The sequence below is a fragment of the Eschscholzia californica genome, unplaced genomic scaffold (genome assembly GCF_041429995.1).
Source record: "Eschscholzia californica isolate CP2 unplaced genomic scaffold, dmEscCali1.0.p SCAF_3, whole genome shotgun sequence".
Classification (NCBI taxonomy): domain Eukaryota; kingdom Viridiplantae; phylum Streptophyta; class Magnoliopsida; order Ranunculales; family Papaveraceae; genus Eschscholzia; species Eschscholzia californica.
Window position 1 is genome coordinate 6,632,442 of NW_028238420.1, and position 23,838 is coordinate 6,656,279.

General features: G+C 39.2%; 3 protein-coding genes across 31 annotated transcripts; 1 reads left to right on the forward strand and 2 right to left on the reverse strand.

Annotated features, from left to right (window-relative positions):
* The first annotated feature begins 568 nt into the window (after positions 1-568).
* Positions 569-4,846, forward strand: LOC147548029 (transcription factor bHLH49-like). Of its 11 annotated transcripts, none has more exons than XM_086670194.1 (10): positions 569-1,189; positions 1,528-1,610; positions 1,698-2,615; positions 2,710-2,925; positions 3,012-3,077; positions 3,182-3,250; positions 3,567-3,638; positions 3,730-3,933; positions 4,241-4,328; positions 4,424-4,846. In XM_086670194.1, exons 3-10 carry the CDS (start codon positions 1,764-1,766, stop codon positions 4,462-4,464), a joined length of 1,608 nt encoding a protein of 535 aa, XP_086526320.1. In that variant the 5' UTR covers positions 569-1,189; positions 1,528-1,610; positions 1,698-1,763; the 3' UTR covers positions 4,465-4,846. The 11 variants fall into 11 exon arrangements, with proteins under 11 accessions (XP_086526320.1, XP_086526316.1, XP_086526319.1 ...); XM_086670190.1 differs by having other exon boundaries at positions 642-1,189; positions 1,501-1,588; XM_086670189.1 differs by having other exon boundaries at positions 699-1,189; positions 1,501-1,610.
* Positions 4,847-5,933: 1,087 nt separating this feature from the next.
* Positions 5,934-8,198, reverse strand: LOC147548030 (DNA-directed RNA polymerase I subunit rpa43-like). Its single transcript, XM_086671550.1, has 7 exons — positions 8,063-8,198; positions 7,763-7,914; positions 7,513-7,664; positions 7,305-7,414; positions 7,086-7,171; positions 6,448-6,552; positions 5,934-6,299 (listed from the first exon to the last, which is right to left on the reverse strand). Exons 2-7 carry the CDS (start codon positions 7,870-7,872, stop codon positions 6,170-6,172), a joined length of 693 nt encoding a protein of 230 aa, XP_086527676.1. The 5' UTR covers positions 7,873-7,914; positions 8,063-8,198; the 3' UTR covers positions 5,934-6,169.
* A 3,789-nt stretch (positions 8,199-11,987) lies between these two features.
* LOC147548031 (Pentatricopeptide repeat (PPR) superfamily protein) lies at positions 11,988-18,000 on the reverse strand. 19 transcript variants are annotated; one of them, XM_086668796.1, is made up of 5 exons: positions 14,741-17,942; positions 14,468-14,638; positions 13,991-14,176; positions 13,595-13,670; positions 11,988-12,907 (listed from the first exon to the last, which is right to left on the reverse strand). In XM_086668796.1, exon 1 carries the CDS (start codon positions 17,881-17,883, stop codon positions 14,929-14,931), a length of 2,955 nt encoding a protein of 984 aa, XP_086524922.1. In that variant the 5' UTR covers positions 17,884-17,942; the 3' UTR covers positions 11,988-12,907; positions 13,595-13,670; positions 13,991-14,176; positions 14,468-14,638; positions 14,741-14,928. The 19 variants fall into 19 exon arrangements, with proteins under 19 accessions (XP_086524922.1, XP_086524920.1, XP_086524919.1 ...); XM_086668794.1 differs by lacking the exon at positions 13,991-14,176 and having other exon boundaries at positions 11,988-13,083; positions 14,741-18,000; XM_086668793.1 differs by lacking the exon at positions 13,991-14,176 and having other exon boundaries at positions 11,988-13,083; positions 14,443-14,638; positions 14,741-17,975.
* Positions 18,001-23,838: the final 5,838 nt, after the last annotated feature.

A 23,838-nucleotide genomic window follows, 5' to 3' on the forward strand; every position in this document is an offset into this window, starting at 1 on the left:
ATCATTCTAATGACTTTATTAAGATCATTAATCTCATGCTGGAAATATTGGTCACACCTTACTTTCCATAGAATCCAAAGAATGTTCACAAAGTGGATATTATCACTAGTGTAACATTGATGGGTATTGTCTTGTCACGAGAAGATCCAATCTGAAATAGATGTGATGTTCTCAGAAATAATATTATAATTAAACCAAACAATTTTTGTCATTCCACAGTGTAACAGTCCATGCTCAATGGTTTCAATATTCATGCAATTTGGGCAAGTGATATTATTGCAAATGTGTTTTCCAATTCTCTCCCTCACCTGAAGAGCTTTATTACAGATTTTCCAAATGAAAATTTTGATACGCAGAATAGTTGGAAGAGACCAGATGAAATTCCAGTTAGGCGAATTAGGAGTATGGGTGATATTATTGGTGATCAAATTTTGGTACATAGATTTAATCGTGAAGTTGCCCGAGTTGGTAAGCCTCCATTTGAATTGATCTTTACCTTCGCTATTCACTGGGATGACCTTGATCAGATTTTGAGTCGGAACATCAAAATTGACATGGAGAGCTCATTGTTCCAGTTGTTATCCGTAATAAGTTGGGCCACCTTTATTTTGTTATATTGTACTACAAATATTTACTACTACAAATCAAGTGTAAAGGTGACATATTAACATAAACAAGGTCCAAATTCTCTTCACCCCATAGATTTATTTGTTTAATTAATTAATCTTTAGGTTAAGATTCTTGAGCTTACAAATCCTGAAAGAGTTTTAAACTCACTTCCCAAGAATTGTGAAGGAGACGACGACATCTAAAGTAAAGAAAAGTACTGTAGTATTTTAACAGTGGGCATTGGCGGTGGTTAATCATTTAATGGCTCTCTTTCTGATGCAAGCGTGGGTATAAATGCTCTTCCTTTCCTTCTTCATCAATCCTCTCTTTCTTCCCCTTTCCTTTACTCTTAAACCCATTGGTCATTTTCTTCTCTTCATCAATTTCTAGACTCTAAAGACCCACTTTTCATCTCTTCTCTCTTTCATGGGTTCTGATTAATACCATGAAAAATGGGCAGTTTTCATCTGACTGTTGAACTAGTTTGAACAAAGAAGACCAAATTCACTCACTAAACTTAAAAGCTTTAATGGTGGAGGAGGACAGTTTACTAAAAGTAGAAGGGGGAATCTTAGCTTAGGTGGGTATCTTTCTCTTTCTACTTTTTCCTTACTTGAATGGGTCAGTCAGGTCAGAGCAGGGGTCTTTCTCTGTTTCAGACCTATGTGAACTCTCTGACTAGGGTTTTTACTCTAGTAGCCTCTCTTTAATTTGATCCCTGAAATCAATATCTTTTCTTGTCTTTTTTTACTTCCCTTTTTTATGTGTTTTTGGGGTTAATTTTGATCTTCTGATATATACATGTCAATAGGGTACTTTAGTTTGATATTGTTGATTGTTTTCCACCTCATATGTTTTTTTTAAGTGGGTTCCCCTTTTATTTCTTTTCAGTTTGATTAATGTCTTGTTTGGTGATAGACTAGAGTCATCATTTTGGGGAAGATCTTCACAATCAGAGTGAGCTGTTTTTGTCACTAAAGTATATACTTGAAGCTTATAATGTTAGTTTTTTGTTCATTTAATGTGGGTTTTGATTTAATTTTGATCTTTGTTTACTACCACTGAGCTTCACTGGTTATAATCTGCAGTTTGAAACCCTCAAAACAGTTTTAGGAGAGACTGCTGTGTTTATAGTTGTTGTTGTGGTTAGGGAGATGGATTTGGGTGATAAGGAAGAATTTGGGGTGGAAAAAAGGAATGAGGATCATTTGAATTATCATTCCTCCAATATTCCATCAGATTGGCAGTTTGGTTGTGAGAATCTTGGAAATCAATCTCTGGGTTTTGCTCTTAATGATAATTCTATGATTGTTGAGAAAAGGGATCTGATAATGGGTTCTTCTGCTTGTTCTTCTGTTTCCATGGTGGACTCATTTTCCCCCAATCCTTTTGGGCAACCTGGTTCGAGAAATTTGAGTATGTATAATGGGGATGTCCCCAAACTGGTTTCTGGTTGGAACCCAATGACAAATATTGTACCGAAAAGAGGAGTTTTCTTGCCGCCGGGTACCGAAATGCTCCACCGAAGCTTACCCCAGTTTGCACCCGATTCTGGTTTTATTGAGCGAGCAGCGAGGTTTTCATGCTTCAATGGTGGAAGTTTTAATGATATGCTGAATCCTATTAATATATCTGAATCTGTAAATCCTTACTCCAAGAGTCGAGGAACAATTCAAGGGACTTCCGATGTTCTCTTTAATGGGTTGAATCCTCTATCGGTCGCTCAATCTCAGACGAATAAGGCGAACATGGTAGAAGTTGATAAAGACATTTCAGCTTCTGTTGATCCGGGGGCTACTAATGGAAGCCCAATGAAGAGTGATGTGAGACTTGTAAGCTTGGCGAGAACACCCGATGAATCAAAACCAGTTGCTAATTCTAGCAATGAATCAGAGGATGCTGAGCTTAGTGTCAGTGGTGGACTAGACGATCCGTCTGGCAGGGAACCTTCATCATCCAAGGGTCTTGGCCCGAAGAAAAGAAAAAGGAGTGGTCGAGCAGCCATGGTAATTCTGTTTTTTTTTTTTTTTTTTTTCTAATTTGAGTTTGTTCTTAAATTTCTATAGTGATCCTTAAATGCTGAAGTAACTTTTTATCCAGGATTCAGAACCGTACCAAGTTAACGGAGCTAATGGAGAAACTGCAAATGACGACAATGACTTGAAACAAAAGGATGAACAAAATCCCAGTTCCGCTGGTAAAGGTAATAAGCATGGTAAAGATAACTCTCAAGCTTCGGATCCTCCCAAAGAAGATTACATCCATGTTAGAGCTCGAAGGGGCCAGGCAACAAACAGTCATAGTCTTGCAGAGAGAGTAAGATATTTCTATAATAGTTTCCTTTGCTTTTTCTTGAGATTCAAAGAACTTTGGGTTAACTTCGATCTCTCTCGGAATCATAGGTGAGACGAGAAAAGATCAGTGAGAGGATGAAGTATCTTCAAGACCTCGTACCTGGTTGCAGTAAGGTACTCTCTTTCAGCTCATTCTTCTGTTAATGCCAATCTGATTGAACTTCAACCGGATTTTTCCTAAGAAACTAAAGTTTTCTTATGTGTTTATGGTTTATTAGGTAACGGGTAAGGCAGTCATGCTCGATGAGATCATTAACTATGTGCAGTCATTGCAACGGCAGGTTGAGGTATGCTACTGCAAATCAGAAGGCTCTGAGATTTTCTGTTTTGTTAACAAATGTCTTGAAATTTGTCTTGTTTATATAACTAAGTATCTCTCTAACAGTGACTAATTCCCCATGTTGTTAATTAGTTGGTGCACTATGTGATTGCTTAACGACTTAACAAGTAAATTAGGAACGCCGTCACTTACTATGTTATCGTATTAAAAATGAAAATTTTGCTTTGTTAATGAATCTTGGGATATTTGGCGTTCCTATGTTTGGTTGGCACTAGCAATTTTTATGGACAGAAATAGTAACTTTGCTTCTTCTCTTGTTCCAGTTTTTGTCGATGAAGCTTGCATCTGTTAATCCTCGTCTTGACCTAAACATTGAAGGACTCCTTGCAAAAGATGTAAGCGAAATCATACTTCATTCACGAAAGATCTTTGCTATCTCCACCTACCTTAACTTCTTAAACTAATCAGAATAAATCGTTTTTGTAGATCCTTCAGTCTCGAAATGGTCCTTCATCATCTACCATGGGGTTTTCACCGTATATGAACGTTCATCCCCAGCTTCATCCACCTCCAACAGGCCTAATGCAATCTGGTATTCCCTTCATGGGGAGCCCCGCAGATGCATTTCGGAGAACCATGAATTCTCAGTTAATGGCCATGAATGCTGGCTACAAAGAGTCTAATCCTCAGGTAATTGCGAATTAGTGTGCGGCTTGGTGTTCCATGAATGGTCGGTGAATTTCTACATTCTTAGTTTATGCTTCGACGTTATCTTCTTGAGACAAATAGATAGAATAAATTGTATAGAGCTGTCACTTTGATGGTTGCTTTGGGCTGAAACATTTCGTTAAGGTCTCGTTTGGGGTTCTTACTTGTAGTAATACACAATTTCATTGATCACTTCATCGTCCCACACATTCGGCACCTGTAGAGTCTAACCATGACGAGTCTCCACTTTCTGATTAAGTAGCTTAACTTGTTAACGAATTATCTACAGATGGCCAATGTGTGGGAGGATGAACTGAACAATGTCATTCAGATGGGCTTCGAAGGAAATGTTCCCATCACTGATCAAGAATTAAGTGGTAATTCTTTTTTACTTGCTATTTTCTGTAAAACCATCTAACAAAATGTGCCAACTTTTCTATTGTTAATTTTAAATTTCTCATTTTTATTTCAGGTTCTTTACCTCCTCCTGGTCAAATGAAAGTAGAGCTCTGACAAAGGCCGAATCTCATCACCCCGTCGGAGCCGAGAACCCGTTTGTAGACTGTCGGTTCTATCTTTTCGTGTAGCTCAAAGTGGTTTCTCGGTAACTTGTATACGGGTCGAAGAGATCAAATACCTAAGCTAGTTGTTAATCTTGTATAGGGGAAAGGGGAGGAGATATCCATTTTATATTTTATACATCTGCTACAATTGTTTGTTTACTATTGTTAAATTACTTCATGTAAGAAAGGAAAATCCATCTTATATGGAGTTAAAACAGTTGTCTCTCATAAATGTATAGAAGGAAGTCTTCAGAGTTTATGTTTTAAGTGGGGTGGAGATAGAGCTACAGCGGTGTTCGACAAATGCCATAAGATATGTTTATGGCTGTTAATATATCATCTTGATTATCAATCTTCCTTAGATAAGGTAAGAGTTAGTTGTTAGTAGCTCGTAACGGTCTTCTTTTGGTTAAATCTACCTAGGGTTGTTTCTCATATATCGTTTAAGATCATCTCGCGAAGGTTGTGCTAAATGCTTAATTAGTTCCTATCAACAGTACAAGTATCGATTTGATCCGAGTTCTCTTATTGATATTATGCTTTGAAGAGGACTTCAATCTCCAAGCTCTAATAAATTGGCGGTGAAATAATATTGTCATCTCGGAAAAACCTACTAAAAAGAACGGTCAAGCTCTAATAGTCTCATCTACTTATCACGAAAATTAGACCATTACAGAGAAAATGCAGTGATACAAATTGCCACAAGAGTACACTTTTGACAGAGCCGAATTCAATCTCTAGATCCATGTGTTGTTGATATAGTACCTGATGGAACCAGCCGTGATGTTAACTGCACTTACATTTGGTGGGCATACATTAACTCTCTCTAAGGTATTGCAACCAATGAGATTTTATAGTAGTTCATTATTAACTCTTTTAATCTTTATACATAATTATAGTAAATCTCGAATCGCTTAAAATATTCCCAACGACAAATTAATACAGGAAAACCGTAGTATAAAAAATTAGCTTTGTAGTATGGCTCCCTAGAAAACAATTCTTAGTTTCCTGCACCAGCGGACTTTTTTTGAAAACAATTCTTAGTTTCCTGCACCAGCGGACTTTTTTTGTCACGGATGAGATACGAAGGTTCCAAAGAGAGGAAAGGGGATAGCGCCCTGGTACATGGTGGTGATGGTGATCTGGTTCACAGCAGCGGTATGGTGGTGGCGTGGTTGGTGACAAGTGATGCATAACAAAACCCAAAATGTATATATAAAAAAAAGAGACCAACCATTGTCGAACTAACTGAGATGGCTGACCAAATGGTAAGCTGCTTAGCAACAAAAAAATGGTAAGCTGCCCTCACTACAAATTAGAAACCACTACCTTGGCCAAGACTGAACCAGTCCCATCTTACTTTAGTTCTGGCACCAGCGCTGTAGAAAGATATAGCTGTACAAGAGGAGTTTCAAAACATAATGAAATCAAGATTATATCATTATCGCCTTAACTCTTTTTGTATTTGAATATTTCTTAACGGTCTGGGAAAACATCAAGATAAAGAATCTCACCATATGGTAGCTTTCTAGATCAAATTAGATTAAGAAAACCTATATTGGTTTGGTAAAGTTTCAAGACACAAAAATCTTTTCGTTCCACATACAGCGAGGTGATAATCAAGTTTCGGAAAGAGAAACCAAAACTTTATAGCTTTAGGACTCTTCTTCAGTTCTTCGTCTTTTCGACTTCTTGGAACGATGATGATTGTTATCACCCTCATCAGATTTTCCTAAATCATGACCTGTCTTTCCCTTTCCAGTTTCTCTTTCTCTCTTTACGCTCCTGCATATGTTTCCATTCAAAATTAGGATGGTACTTGTGTATTGTTCAAGGGAATTTCAATGTCCACATTTTCACCAAATCTGAGAGAAAGTTTGAATTGGAAAATTTAAACTCATTTTGACGGGTAACAAGAGAAAAAGGTTCAAACCTTTCGAGATGTGAGACTTCGTCTGTATGTTTATCTAACCACTCAATTTCTCCAGTTTTGGATGGCAAAAGAGATCCTGAAATGTGTAGTATTTCCTCATCCAAGCTACAAGAAGAATAAGACTCGTATCAATCAGGTAGATACATACATAATATTTAAAAAATACGAGGGAGAATCACAGTCGTTCCAATCAATACATTACTGCTCTATCTTAACTATATTTAGGCAGATGAAATGACTCTCATTTGCCGTTCAAGTCTCATATGAGCACAACTGGTGTCTACTGCAAAGAGTCAATCCAGGTTACAATAGCATAGCTGGGATGGCACCGAAGCCGCCTGGACATGGCCCTTTTTGGCAACGACCAATACACCGAAAACAGCCGAAGACCCGGCAGGAAACCGGCAAAGAACGATTCACTCAACGGACCTCTTGCCCTGAGTCGGGAGGGGGGGCGCTGGCCGTCGGGAACATTTGACCTAAATACCCCTTCAATTATCTCTCATATGGCAAAGTGGGATATTTCAGTAAATAGAACTTACCACAACAAGTTAAATATTATACTATTCAAAGAGGTATAAGACCCCTCCAATTAGCAAAACTAACAAAGTTTTTGAAGAGCATAAATATTTTATTACCTCTTAACTATGAAACGAACTGTGCTCCCAACTTTGATCACATGTCGCTTATGAGATTTACTAGCAAATACTTCCTCCCCGTGTTTCTGAAAAACAATAGGCGGGACATAAGAGCACTACAAATTCGGAGTTTTCATATACAACTGCTGATATAGTAGAGAAACCATTTTCAAAAGAATATAAACTCTGAAATGGGCAGAAGTTGCAAGAAGTCCTCACGATTTTGTACTTGAAGTCTTCCCGAATATCTTCCTCCATGATAGCAGCAGAAGAAAAGGCAAGGACAATAATATGTATTGATTCTTTTTCAAGTTTCACCACCTTCCCCTCTGAATTCACAACATTAGAAAATATTCAATCAAGTAAAGAAGAAACTTATCAAAAAAGCAACATTAGAAATAACTTCATTAGGCAGTAGAATAATTACCTAAGAGCATGTCTGGTTTTGGAGAAAAAAGCAACAATTTAGCTTTTAGATTTACACCAAAAAATGGATGAACTCCAGAAAGGATCTTAGCATTTTTGTTCGGAATAGCCACATCGTAAGCCAAGACAGCACCATCAAATATTTCATTAAACCTGCAAAATCAGAAAAGGAAATACCTTATCATGAATCATGATTGTGAATCTACGAAGATAACTTGAAGAGCAGGGAGAGAGAGAGAGAGAGAGAGTACTTGAAGAGCAGGGAGCTGAGCTCACGAAGGATTGCTTCACGGACCTTATTGGCTCTGGAAGGATGTATATAAACCATCAAATTTGCATCGGAAACTTTCAACCCCTCCATTTGATATTGTAACCTAGCTTCGGATTATATTTAGGGTTTTTCCTGTTCGATAAAAAAATGAACTTGAGAGAAATTTAATGCATCAACGATTGGACGATGGGAGTGTACTCCAGTTTCCCAGTGCGATTTAGAAGAAAGAGATGAAAAAATCTAGAGAGAGAGAGAGAGAGAGAGAGAGAGAGAGAGGAACCTGGAGGTGTTGGTTGCCGAGGTTTAATGGTGATTCATGGAGTCGAAGCGGAGTGAGTGACATGCTGAAGAGAAACGGCGCCAAGGGTTTTGCTGGGGTTAACTGTTAGGACTTAGGGTAGGGCTTAGCGATGTCTAAGACTTCGGGCTAGGGTTTCGGGTTATGTCACCCGCGGTCAATTACTTTTAGCCCCCAATTTGTGACCAACTGGCCTTTTAGCCGCCAATTGTGTCGAAGTTTCCTTTTTGGCCCCCAATTGTGTCCTGGAGTTCATTTTGGCCCCCAATATTTTTTGAAATTACCGATTTCGCCCTTGTGGTATTTCTGTAAATTTTATTTTATTTTTCTAGTTTTTTCACTTTTATTTCATTTTATCCTCCACCTAATTTTTTTCTCAACTTTATTTCTCTCCCAACTGTCACCACCACCTCCAATACTGGCATCATCTTCAACCGACTAGATTGTTTTCTCTCGTCAATATCTTTCACTGATACCCCCATCTTCATCTCTAACTCATCTTCCATCATCATCATTTCCCCATCTCCTATTTGTAAAAAAAAAGTCATATCTAATAACTAGAAGAGGTGCAAATTCTAGTTTCTTACTTCTCTACATGGAAGCATCATTAACCTTCAAATAAAATCCTCGATTTGCCCAAAAGTCACCTCCTCTTTCCATGACAAAAAATTATAGTTCTAGCTAGCAGTAATATTGGTTTATACTCATTGATGCTTTGTTCATCTAAATCCTTTTTGGTAGGAGATTTAATAAATCCTATTGCGTAATGAAGCCATTAAGATCTAATTTTTATTTTTGTTACAGCATAAAAACACCCAAATGTAGAATTGTGAGGATTAAAGCTCTTATATTGATTAATGTTACTATAAGATTCAAATTCCTGAGATCCAGCCGGGTAAACATTCAAAATCTCACTTTTCTTCTAAACCCCTAAAATCGTTTTTTTAGTTAAAAAAGTTCTCGAAATATCGATTGAAGTGATGATATAGAAGAAAGTAAAGGTAATTTAAACATTTTAATATTGGTCAAACTAGTCCTTTTACAAGGTTTACTTTCTCTCTTTAGAAAGAACTTGTAGACGGATGCCCCACCACCAAAACTACTGAAGAAAATCAAAGGACTTGTAGATTGTTGTGCCTAATGCAGCGAAGAAATATCAAAATCAATTTTTAGTCGTGATAGAAACCAGAGATCTCATTTTGTTGCACCTAATCAGCTTGTAAGAAACAGTAAATAAATATCTTACAATTTAAGGGTCTACTTATTTATATATTTTTATCTAGGGTGAAAATTTATTGGGGGTCGTTATAGATAAAAAAAAAAAAGTATCTGGTTGAAGATGTTGGTGGTGGTGAAAGCTCAGAGAGAAGTAAAAAAGAAAAGAGTTTACCTGAAGGAGAAGAAGAAATAAACGAGGAAACACAATGTAAGGAAAAGAAAATTTACAAAACTGACAGAAGGGAAAAATTGGAAAGTCCAAAATGAATTGCCAGACACAATTGGGGGTCCAAACGGACTCGAAAACATTGAGGGGCCAAAATGATCAGTTGGTCATTAATTGGGGGTTAAAACAGAATTAGCCGATAATTCTTGTGGAAGGTTAGTTTCAAAACCCAAAATTTGGGGGTTACATCTAAAAACCCGCTGTGAATAATGTAAGCTCGAAAAAAGTAAGTACGACAAAAGTAAGATCGACAAAAGCAAGCTCTGGAAAGCACCCTTGAAGAAACAATAGTAAGCAGTATTCCACAAAATATCCAAATTACATGAAGAATGATCGGGATTCGCGCACAGCTTTGCTTCAGGTATGTTCGAAGCCTTAAAGATCTATTCACTTAAATTACTCATTCATCATCATAATTATGCATCATCTCACATACAAGAAAATCATAGGAAAGATTTGTAAGTTCTCCTACTCTTTAGTTTCTCTACTTTCGACTAAGGAGTGGCGGGACTCGTGATGATCCAAAAAATGGTATTTTCTTGACTAAGGTCAATAAGTCAAGAAAAGACCAAAAGCCCAACAGATAAACCCGCGTCAAGTCAACAAGAGAGGTTGAATCTGAAGGAGGTCTGCCACTCAAGCCTAGAACTGGGGGTCACTACGATTGTCTAGGCGTCTTAATCCCTGCCCCGACTCAAACACAACCAGGTTTGCCCTGAGATTTACGAGAAGACTAGGAGGGTCCATGTCAGCGGGGTCGATACCTCAATCGCGAAACATAGGGGTAGACGCGTGCCTAATGCTTACCGACTTAATCTCAAATCTAATCAAAGATCACAGTCGGCATTGAGGATTTTAAGTATTTAATTAACTTGGGGTTCAAGAGTCTTCTAAGGAGGAAACATCTCCTAAAGAATCTATTAACTCGAGATCACAATTTATCGAGAATCTTTGAACAAGGTAACTTCTAAACATCTAAAGATTCATGATAACTCCAAGAGGAAGCCCTAATATCTTCTGACTGCGAAGTAGTAGTCTCAATCCAACACGGCGGATCTCAACCTCCTCAATCCCTTCGCCTCCTCGCAGTCGGTCACAAGAACCTATAAAAGGTGATCAAATCATCTCAAAGCAGTCTCCAAATGTTTACTCAATATTCAGTTCTTTTAACTGGAAGGGCAACCTAAGTGTCGGAGAGGTTTCCGAGCTCTTTGCAAGTTTTTCCCCCAGGTCGAGAGGAGTAGGAACGAGATTAATTAAAGCAATCTCATCATTCAAAGTGGGATCCAACATCACGGTCTCATCATTAACAACGGGATCCAGAAAGACATAAAAGGTGATTAAATCGTCTCAAAGCAGTCTCCAAATGTTTACTCAATAGTCATTTCTTTTAACTGCAAGGACATTCTGAGTGTCTTGAGCGCCAGAGAGGTTTCCGAGCTCCTTCCAAATTTTTTCCCACGCCGAGAAAAGCAGGAGCGAGATTAATCAAAGCAATCTCATCATTCACAGTGGGATCCAACATCACGGTCTCATCATTCTCACTGATACGAGAAGGATTCTAGTTCATTACCAATTGAAACAAGAAAACTACCAGCTTGCTACCTTGACATGATTTCTTTGATATCTAATTTGCAAACATACGAAAAACAAACTTTCAAACTATTCAAAGTTGTTCAAGATTTGGGTTTCGCTACTGTTAATAAGATATCGAGGAAGTAGGTTGAACAAACAAATATGATATTTACGTGCTTACGTTCTTATGAACAAAAGATCCTTCCTTCTCGAATAACATTAAGTCTAGTTCAAATTTGAGAGCCATTGGAGTAGGGCAAAAGACATAATTTGGAATAGACAGCCACTGTACTAATCAATTTGGAATTGGAGTGTGCCGAAAGACATGAAGCAATTCATTGGTCTATGCTTACCATCGGCCCTTCTATGACGATTGGTGCATTTAGTATAATGACTGATTTAAGTTTGTTAAGTCAACATAATGAAATGACTGGCAAGAAAAAAATTCAATCTGCAAAATGTAAAGAGGGCAAGTTTGAGATATAATGAATGCCAGATTTGCTAAGTATAATCTCATGACTTGGTAAACAAATATTATCGTCAACTTGCATGCTTCCATTTTATTTATGAGGATTCATGCTCTTCAACAAACGAGAAGAGGCAAATTAACTATTTCTAATTCTTTTTATTTGAATCTGAGTAGTTGACTTTGTTTCGAGCTAGACATGTATTTCTAATTGTTTGAAGCGTTCCTATCCATTTTTTGTCGCTCTCTGTAATTGTCAATCACGGCCCTTCTGCACATCGAAAGATAAACACAATAGACTGACTATAAAAGCAAACTACAAGAAAAATAATATGTTACATAAAATTCTTCTTCCCAACTTGGATCAATCTTCAAAGACAATGTGTTCAAGATGGTCTTATTTTCGCAATTTATGATCATAATGTCGAAATCTTCAACTTTTCATGATTCAATGGATTGTACATGGTAGGATTAAATACAATATTTCATGCATACATAATGTACATAACTACTGAATTGAATTCCTTCACATACAACTTTTGATTACAAACATCTTACAAATATACAAACTTAAATTAAGTTTTAAACTCTAACAGCATCTTGCAACAAAAGAGAATTTTCACACGCACGCACACACTACACACACGCACACAATGTCGACGTGGATATCGGTATATCTTGCAAGCAGATGCTAATATGTATAGGTTAGCCTATATCTTTTATTGGCCGGTCACTAGGTGTATAAGCTCCACCTAATCTGCCGTGAAACAAATTACTCCTTGTGAAAAGCTAGATTATCCCCATCCTCGCTCACTCACAGTTGCTACAGGAATGCACACTTATGGGGAGGGAGACGAAGGACTATTAATGGTGTTGCAACTAAGAGAATACACGCCCTTGGAACCCAAACTAATTCTGGTGATAGCATTTGAGCCAGCAACTCGAAGAATGCCGAGAAAACTGCAATAACACCGAGCTCCTCAGACGTCCTTGCAAATCCTGGGTATATATAGGCTAGGGCATGCCCATTCAAAAGAAAAACAGTGCCGAAGCAAAGTCCAAATACAGGTAGGTGGACAGGCAAATCGGGATATTTCCACGTATAAAGTGCAAAGAGAACAGCCGTTGTTGGAGACAAGACTCCAAATGTTAATTTTCCCAGCCCAAGCTCACAAAACGGGGGTTCAAATGGCTGTCGACTTTCCCTGATAATCCCAAGATCCTGTTTGGTCTCAGAATCAGTAGAAACCGTAAGAGCAGCAGCAGCAACAACACCAGCAGCAACATCAGCAACAACACCAACACCAGCAGCAACATCAGCAGCATCTTCTATATTGTCGATCTTTATTCCAAGAGATGGAGAATCATTTGTTAGTTGATCAACTGTTTGATCATTCGTTACTTCTTGATCACCAAACAAATTATAACACCATTCAATGACTACTTGAAAATAGTTTGATGTCAACATAAGGAATGTAGTGGAAGGATGATGAATGGTGGCTTCAGAACCATTGCCAACTGATACAACAGGACTAGAGGAAGTATTCATATTTGTTGATATAATAACTACAAAACTAGCAAACGTTACATGAACAGAGTGATACCAAATCTGCAAACATGCAAAAAAATCCTTGAAAACAAAGGTTTAACTAATCTTTCCCCACTAGGCAGGCTTTATAGGACAACAACCTAATATAATAGTATAATAGTAATATAATTATAAAGAAACGATGCGATTTTTCACAAAAGAAAGTAGGTTCTCCGCTTCTCATTTCTCAATTACCCTATAAAATTGCTAATAGTAAGTTGACAAGGGATGCACATGCATCTACATGTCCAGCAACAGTTAGAATACTTGACATGAATACTTCTTATGGAAAAATTAATTAATTCTGATTTGGTACCATGTAGTGTACTTAGGCAGTTTACTTATGATGGGTTGCTCTAAATAATTAATATTTACTGGAAGTCTTATTTTGAAATTGTATTTCCGGCTTTAAAAATTAAAGTCAAAGACATACATACTAACCTTCCTCAATGGTCATCATACACGAAAAGCCGCGTCTAAAGCATAAGCTTGTCAAGAGGTTTCACACCTACACCTACTGCAAATAAAAAAAAAAAAACTTATCATATCATCCACATAAAACCGCTTGACCACTTCAAATCGACTTCAGTTGAATTTCTTGAGTATTATACACTGGCTTTTTCTACACACTATTTATAAGTACCTTAACCAATTACAAATAGACAAGTGGAACACGGGTTTTATATGTAAATAGATAGGGGTGGTACGAATAGCCTGGAAATCTTATCTCCTATCTAATCTGACCTTGGGCAATTAAAGAGTCCAAAGGAACCTAGGGGCTGGGATGTGGGGTTTGTCTGGTTGCAACTTTTGTTTATGAGCAAGAACAAAACTTACTCTTAATAATGAAATTTACGAGCAAGACACAATGGTATAGATATTTCAACAGCTAATCTTGCTCAAGTCGGAAGTTGTGAAGGTCTAGTGCTTTGAGAAAAGTAGAAGCAATGTTACCAAATGCTCTCCTCCCCCTTGCGTACTGCGAACCCGATTCCCCACACTCTTTTTGGGTGAGTTCGTGATCTAGTACTCCAAAATTAGCATACCAGAATTTTTAGTCTTAATTCAAAGTCTTTGTAAAAATCTATAAAATGAACTAAGTTAACAACAAGAGCTTTTTAATTAACTTGTTTTATTGTAAGTTTTATGGAAATAGGATGTCTGGGAGTAGGTGTATCTATTACAAATACATCATAAGAGTATATATTGTCTAGGAAATAGTCCACAACGTACTGCAATTGAAAATGGCATACCGAAGAAAGATACCCCCTAGCGTACCCGATACTCACATGGTAGCGTACCGCGTATCGTTACCTGTACTACGTACTGGAGCTATCCGCGTACCAGGTAACATCGAGAAGATGCTACCTGCAAAACAGCTAATCACAGAACAGAATCTTCAAATCAACACGAAACTTGCTCGATGAATTTGTGTTTATTCTATTTTGGGTTATCACTCCCGATAGCAGTTATAATCTCATGTTTCTGCAAAGATTTTGAGTGTGTATCAGTAACTAACTAACTATGAACAAACCTTTACATATAACTAGTTGATAAGAATACAACAACATTTAAAGAAAGTCTTACAAACTAACTCCTTCAACTGCACTGCTAGCCGGCCCTCACTAAGGGATTAGGCTTATCTAACATCTGTTTCCAGTATTAAAGCTTCGGCATACACTTAATGTTGACCATGATTCCTAGAAGAGAAGACCTGGTGTCCCCATAACATTGTGGCCTTGATCGTAGAAGAGAAGACGTTGTTTCTTCCCCACCTACCAATAATCTCCACATGAACAGAACCCATTTTGGAAATGGTGGAATCGTTTATTATCTCTAACAATGATATCTCTCTGAACCACCTTAGAAACCAACTTGATGGCATTATGACAATCACAACAAATACGAAGGTTCTTACAAACTCGAATAGTTTCACCTTTGGTCATCTGCAAGAGCCCAAATGTAATTGCAAGCTTCTCACTATGCCCGCGTAATAGCTCTTCTTTCTCCCCTTCATCCAAATCATGAAGAACCGAACTTGTGTCAGATACATATCCAATTTCACGTATTTTCTCCTCTAACGATCTCCACTTCTTACGTACATCTTCAGACTCAGGAAGTGTATAGTTACCTGCAATAAAGTTATAAACTTTTCCTCTCACTTCAATCCAACTACAACCAGCATCCTTTGCCAAGCCCATCTCTTTCATCATTCGTCTAACTCTTCTTACATCATCCCATCTCCCTGATCCAGCAAACAAATTTGAGATCAAGATATAGTGTTCGGCTTTATCGGGTTCTAACTCTAACAACTTCTTGGAAACTTTTTCTCCTAGATTAACATTTCCATGAATTCTACAAGAACTTAGCAATGAACCCCAAATTCCAGCATCAGGTTCATTTGGCATCTCCTCGACAAGACAGGCAGCCTGGTCCAAATGTCCAGCCCGTCCCAGCATGTCCACCATGCAAGCGTAATGCTCTAAGTTCGGTTCTATTTTGTGTTCACTTTGCATTTTGGAGAAATACTCCATACCCTCTTTTACGAATCCTGCATGGTTACATGCCATTAGAATACCAATGAAGGTAAATCTGTCGGGTTTTAAGCCTTCTGTTCGCATCATTTCAAATAGTTCTATAGCCTCTTTCCCATGCCCATGAATTCCATATCCTGTGATCATAACTGTCCACGAGACCACATCTTTCACGTTTAACTTGTCGAATACCCTCCAAGATTTCTCAATTGAACCACATTTTGCATACATGTTTATAATCGAACTATTGACGAACGAATCATCTGTAAGGTCTAGTTTTAAAGCAAAACAGTGAACTTCTTTTCCAAGACAAAGCGCTGCTAATTGAGCACAAGCTGTCAATACACTCATAACAGCTATCTCAGACGTTCTGACTTTGTCCAGTTGCATATGGCGAAAGAGATCGATAGCATTTCCTGGAAGCCCATTCTGTGAGTACCCAGAAATCATTGCGTTCCACGAAACATTAGTCTTTTCTTCCATTCTATCAAAAATCATCCTAGCGATTAATGGCTTTTCACATTGAATATAGAAAGAAAGCAACGAAACACTAACGAACATATCCATTTCGAACCCATTTCTGATCATAAAACCGTGAACCGCTTTACCTTGTCTAAGTGATTTTAAATTGGAACAAGCTAAAAGTATGCTACCAATGCTAAACCAATCAGGCTCCACTCCTGAGGATATCATTTGAAGAAATAAATCCATTGCAGATGTCGGATCTCCATTTTGTGCTTCACCGCCGATAAGTGCATTCCAAGAGTTTACTGTCTTAGTCTCCATACCATCAAAGAGTCGGTTTGAAGATATCAATGACCCACATTTGGCATACGCGGCAATAAAGCCATTAGCCACCATTTCGTCATTTTGAAATCCATTTCTAAATGCGTAGCCATGAAGCTCCTTCAAGATCAATAGGTGAGAATTCTCTGAACAAGCAGGCAATACATTAATGATAGTTATTGCATTTGCCCTCGTATTCTCCTCCTCCATTTGCATTTTACGTAGAAAATAAAATGTCCCAATAATATCCCCTTCTCCCGAGTAACCCCCAATCATCACATTCCAAGAAACAACATTCTTTTGCACATTCTTATCGAATAGGATTTGAGCATCTGACATTGACCCACACTTAACATACATATCAACCAAGGCATTGCTCACCATTATATCTTGACTCAACGCTAATTTGACGGCCAATCCATGTACCACCTTCCCCATATCAACATTTCTTTCCCCGGCACAAATCGGTAATATCGTCACAAGAGTTGCAACATCCGGTCTCAAACCTTCCTCGCACACCAACATCTTCCTCAATGCATCAAAACTCTCTTCGACAAGATTACACTCTGAAAACCCACATATCATAGAATTCCATGAAATCAAATTCCTCTGAGGCATTTTCTCAAACATTGTAACTGCATCTTCAGGAACACCACATTTCCCATACATGGAAATCAAAGCATTACCCACAAACAAATCAGAACACAAACTCAACTTTATTGCCAACCCATGAACTACCTGCCCTAATTCCAAATCCAAAATCCCAGAACAAGCTTTAATAACACAAGGCAAAGTGAAATTATCAGGCTTAAAATCAGACATTAAAAGCAAATCACAAAAAGCATAAATTGCATCAACCCAAAGCTGATTTCTAGTGTACCCACTGATAAGAGCATTCCATTGAAACAAATTCTTCTTCTGTAAATTATCAAACACAAAACGAGAATCTGATGGAAACCCACACATTGAGTACATTGTGATAATACGGGTATTAATTACAAAATCAGTGTCGAATTGAGACAATTGAGATACCAAGTTGTGAACTTTTCGACCTTTTTCGATATCTTTTCTTTGCCCACAAGCTTGTAATAGAGTACTAATTGAATCAGCAAGTTCTGCCAAGTTGGTAGTGATACCATTTTTGAAGTCTTCTTGTAAGAGACTTAATGCTTCAGTTAAGTTTCCTGATTCACAGAGTTTCTTTATGCTTTGAGATAATGAGAATTGATGGTTTAAGGGGTCTGTTGAAGTTAGTGTAGTTCTGTAATGGGTTTTAGTTGAATTCAAAGTAGATAGAGAAGATATTTGGAGAGAGATTGAATGGGGAAATTTATTGGGTTTCAGTCTGTTGGGAAAAGGTTTATGTTGGTGATATGAATGGAGGGGAAGTAGAGGTGACAACAGAGCCATGTTTCAGCGAGAAATGAGAAATGAATTCTCTCTCTCTCTCTCTCTCTCTCAACTTGATTGGTTGTAGTGTGAAGAAGTACGTACCTTTGGATAATCGACTCGGATGAAGCCGAGGATGATGAAGCAACAACTCGGTTGAATCCGAGTAGTGGAGGAAGGAGCTCTCGGTGTGAACCGAGAGGAAGGACAGCAGCTCTCGGTTGAACCCGAGAGGTATGAGGGTGATTCTCGGGTGAAGCCGAGAGTGGAAGAATCACGGAACTCGGTTGAATCCGAGAGGAGGCAGCAGCAGCTCCGGTGAGACCGAGAGATGGAGTGAGATAGTTTCGGTGAGAACCGAGAAGAAGAAGATGATATGTTAATTGTGAGAGAGAGAGATTAAGGTAAAACCTTTTGTTTATTCACAATAACATGACTATTACATTATGTATTGATCTCTTTATATAGGTTTACATTGAAGAAGTTTTAGAAATAGAAAATAGAAATAGAAAAACTAATTACTACAACATTCCTAATAAAACTAGGACTAGGATTCCTAATTATAGTAGGAAACCTTTTCCTAATCAATGGACTAATCCACTCGGTTTAGCCGAGTGGAGTAGACTCTCTAACACTCCCCCTCAAGTTAGAGCGGGAATGGAAGTAACGCCTAACTTGCCAATAATGTTCTTGAACGGTTCTGCCCCAAGTGGCTTTGTGAAGATATCCGCTAACTGATTTTCTGTACTGGTGAAGCGTGTGGCAATGACGTTGTCTTTAATCTTTTCACGAACGATGTGGCAATCTATCTCAATGTGTTTTGTACGTTCGTGGAAGACGGGGTTATCAGCAATGTGGAGAGCGGCCCGATTGTCACAGTAAACTGTCATCGGGTCAGAGTGATTGATTCCAAAATCAAGTAGTAAATACTTGAGCCATTGTAATTCGCATGTGAGGATGGCTAAAGCTCGATATTCTGCTTCTGCCGAAGATTTTGCAACTGTGGGTTGCTTCTTTGATTTCCAGGAGAGGGGGCTGGATCCCAACATTGTGAAATACCCAGTAGTAGATCTACGGGTTGAAGGGCAGCCAGCCCAATCTGAATCACAGTATCCTGTAATATGGAGAGAGCTGTCTGCTGATAAGAAGACTCCTTTATCAAGAGTACCCTTCAAGTATCGTAGAACGCGATGAGCTGCGTCTAAGTGTACTTGGCTAGGTGTTTGCATGAACTGACTGAGGTTGTTTACGGCAAAGGTGATATCCGGCCGTGTAACTGTTAAGTAAAGTAATCTGCCTATGAGACGGCGGTAAACTGACGGATCTGGTAAAGGTGTACCGTCAGTGGGACTGAGACGTAATTTTTGTTCCATGGGAAACTCAGAAGGACGTGCAGCGGTGAGGCCAGAATCTTTTAAAATATCAAGAGCATATTTCCTTTGACATAGAAATATGCCTTGTGATGAGCGAGATACTTCGATACCAAGGAAGTATTGTAGGCGGCCCAGATCCTTTAATGAAAAGGCTTTATTTAGAAATATTTTTAACTGGGAAATAGCATGATCATTATTTCCCGTGATGATTATGTCGTCTACGTAGACGAGGACATAGATTTGAGTGGAGTGAGATCTAAAAGTAAAGAGAGAATAGTCACTTTTAGACTGAGAAAAGCCACGTTCAATGAGAACGGAGGAAAATTTTGAAAACCATTGTCGAGAGGCCTGTTTGAGACCATAGAGAGATTTATGGAGACGACATACTTTAGACTCCCCCTGAGATGAAAAACCGGGGGGTAATTTCATGTAGACTTCTTCATGAAGGTCGCCTTGAAGAAAAGCGTTATTGACATCCAATTGATGGAGAGTCCACCCTTTAATGGCGGCAAGAGAGAGAAGGACACGAACAGTTACTAATTTAGCAACTGGAGCAAAAGTGTCATTATAGTCTAATCCCTCGATTTGGGTATAGCCTTTGGCTACTAGACGGGCTTTATATCGCTCAATAGATCCATCGGAATTGAATTTAATTTTATACACCCATTTGCAACCGATAGGCTTTTTGCCGGGTGGTAAAACAGTGATTGTCCATGTTTTATTTTCTTCCAAGGCTGAAATTTCCTTGGCCATGGCCTCCTTCCAATGAGGGGACTTCATTGCTTGAGTGAAGGAGGTTGGTTCGGTAGATGATAAAACCGAGGAGAGAAATTGTTGATGAGAGTTTGAAAACGAGTTAATGGAAAAATAGTTTTCAAGAGGATATTTAACAATGTCAGTGTTTGAACATACATAGTCATCTAGATGACTAGGTGGGCGGCGGGACCGAACCGGTCGGCCGGAATCGGCAACGACGGAGTCGGAGACTCGGACGTCGGATGGGGAAATCGGCAGTGAAGAAACACTGCTCGGTGGTGTTGATAAACTGTCTGCAGGCACATCAGTACCCGGGTCCTCATTAGGAATTCCTGGAGGCACCCCTGATGGGTTAGACGGTCCACTGTTAGGTGGACCTGAAGTCGGGTCAGCAGGGGTGTCTGAAGGCACCCCTGTCGCTGATTGCTGACTCCCGGGGACAGGAACAGCAGATTCATCAGTGAATCTGCTGCTGTCCGCCGGTGGAGTGGAATGAATTCTATCGTTTGTCGGAAAGACAAACGTGTCGTCGTCGTCGATAGCGATGAAGGGTTCCGGACGCGAGAGAGAGGGTTGTTCCATCGGTGTGGATGACATCGGAAATCGGTTTTCAATAAACGTCACATCGCGTGAGGTAAAAATACGACGGGTGGAGATATCATAGATGCGATAACCCTTTTGTCCGTTCGGATAACCAAGGAAGATGCCGGCGGAAGAACGAGCATCCATCTTAGTTTTGACCAAAGGAATTCGGGCATAACAAAGACATCCGAATACACGTAGGTGTGAAAGATTCGGAGGAGTACCCATGAGAATTTCATGAGGGGATTTCCCATCAAGGATTGGTGTGGGTAGTTTATTAATGAGATAGACGGCGGTTAGAACGCATTCTCCCCAAAAGGAAAGAGGGAGATGAGCTTGAAGTCGTAGAGATCTAGCGACCTCAAGAATATGTCGATGTTTTCGCTCAACAACGCCGTTTTGTTGGGGGGTATAAGTACAACTTCGTTGATGGATAATCCCTTTCTCAAGAAACCAACTTTGAAGAGAATGATTCATGAACTCGGAACCATTGTCCGATCGAATTGTTTTTATTACACACTCAAATTGTGTTTGAACATAATTAGAGAAGTTCCTAATTTGGATGTTAGAATCCGATTTAGAGTTTAGGAGAAATATCCAAGTACAACGAGAAAAATCGTCAACAAGGGTCAAAAAATAACGACACCCGGAGGTGGAGGGAACCGGAAAGGGGCCCCATATATCGGCATGAACCAACTCAAATATATGAGTGGAAGAAGTGGTGCTAGTAGGAAAAGGCAATCGACATTGCTTAGAAAGTGGGCAAACATCGCACGGCACTTTATTAGATAAAAATTTAAAATTCATACATGGAAGTCTTGAATTAAAAAATTGAAAACGAGAAAAGGAAGGATGGCCTAAACGGCAATGCCATAAAGAAAAAGACTCATGACTAGATTTATCTTTGACTAAGTTTGAAACGGAAAAAATTTGACGCTCCGTGCGAAGGAAGTAAAGGTCGTCATGAAGACTACCATGCCCAATCTCCATCTTCGTTGTTCGGTCCTGGAAAAGACATAAGTCATTGTCAAATAAGACGGTACAACGAAGAGATTTAGAAATTTGAGATATAGATATGAGATTAAATTGAAAAGATGGAATATGAAGCACATCTTGTAAATAAAAATTATTGGAAAAATAAACCGAACCAATATGGTGGACTTTAACTCTTGATCCATCGGGTAATCTAACAAATAGATCCGGAGGAGCAAGGGAATAGGAAGAAAAACGGGATAAAACCGAACATATATGCTTAGCGGCACCGGAATCAATAACCCAAGGAGGGTGAGAAGAAGAAGTATACTTACCGGTGAGGTTGACAAGTGGATCCTTGTTGAGACGGAGAGAGGATGTGGGCTGTTTGTGTTGATCCAACAAAGCCAAAACCGATTGATATTGCTCCGGAGTTAGGGATGTTGCTGTAGGCACCCCCACATCGGTTTGATGTGTGACCGAATTGGTGGCGGCATCTTGCCGAGAACGTGGTCTTCCACGTTGACCATAGTTTGGTGGATAACCATGGAGTTTGTAGCATGTGGAACTATCATGGCCATGGAGTTTACAATGATCACAAAACGGTCGTTGTCGTTTTGGTCTTTGTTTATCGGAACCATAGGACCGATTTTGGTTATATTCATTGGAACCAACGGCTAGGGCAGCAGCATTGTTATCTATATTCATAGGAGAAACAATGTTTTGTTGAACCTCTTCTTGTTTAACAAGAGAGTGAATTCGAAGAATAGAAGGGAATGGTTCAATCAACAAAATTTGACTCCGAATTGAGGAGAATCGGTCATTAAGACCTTGGAGAAACTCCATAGCTCTATCTTGATTTGTTCGATCAATCAAGGATCTACCATGACCACATGTACAAGGCTCGGTAATTAGCAAAGAGTTGAGTTCATCTTGAAGAGCCTTGAGTTTAGTAAAGTATGTGGAAACATCGAAATTATCTTGTTTGAGACAAGAAATAGCTCTCTTCAATTGGAATATTTTGGGAGCATTGCTTTGGTGAAAGCGATCATATAGATTGTGCCATATATCAAAAGCCGATTCATCATATAAGATTGAATCACGAAGAGGTGGATCAACGGAATTGATGAGCCAACTAGAGACGAGATCGTTACATCGTCCCCATAATTCTAATTCTTTTGGATCGGTGGGTTTTTCAATGCTTCCATCAACGAAACCAAGTTTAGCTTTAGCCCTTAAGGCCTTAGTCATTCCTCGTGACCATGAGGAGTAATTGTCACCGGTTAGAAGCGGTGTGATGAGAATAGTAGTAGGAGAATCCGAGTGGTGAACATCAAACGGCCCACTATTGGTGCTAGGATTAACTTGAGAGATTTCCGAAGATTCGGCGGTAGTCATCTTTCAAAAAAAAATTTGAATTCTTTAGGCTCTGATACCATGTGAAGAAGTACGTACCTTTGGATAATCGACTCGGATGAAGCCGAGGATGATGAAGCAACAACTCGGTTGAATCCGAGTAGTGGAGGAAGGAGCTCTCGGTGTGAACCGAGAGGAAGGACAGCAGCTCTCGGTTGAACCCGAGAGGTATGAGGGTGATTCTCGGGTGAAGCCGAGAGTGGAAGAATCACGGAACTCGGTTGAATCCGAGAGGAGGCAGCAGCAGCTCCGGTGAGACCGAGAGATGGAGTGAGATAGTTTCGGTGAGAACCGAGAAGAAGAAGATGATATGTTAATTGTGAGAGAGAGAGATTAAGGTAAAACCTTTTGTTTATTCACAATAACATGACTATTACATTATGTATTGATCTCTTTATATAGGTTTACATTGAAGAAGTTTTAGAAATAGAAAATAGAAATAGAAAAACTAATTACTACAACATTCCTAATAAAACTAGGACTAGGATTCCTAATTATAGTAGGAAACCTTTTCCTAATCAATGGACTAATCCACTCGGTTTAGCCGAGTGGAGTAGACTCTCTAACATGTAGTGCCCACCCGGAAACGGACCGGTACAACCCGTTTCAGAGAAGACATGACACAACACGGTGTCACGCGCCGTTCCGTGTTGACCCGTCATGGATCAGCCGCCTGCGTGGTGGCCCTGGGATTCAGAGGTCTCAGACCTGTCATCCCGACCTATTAGAACCGGAGACACGGCCTGCCGCGGTCTGTGCAAGGCACAGATCTGTTGAGTCAGGCACAGGAACGAGCTATGCCCGGCCAGGCATTGCAAACCCGCGTGTCAACACAGCGAGGCTGCGACTAGAAAAAACACGGCATGCCGTGCTAGTG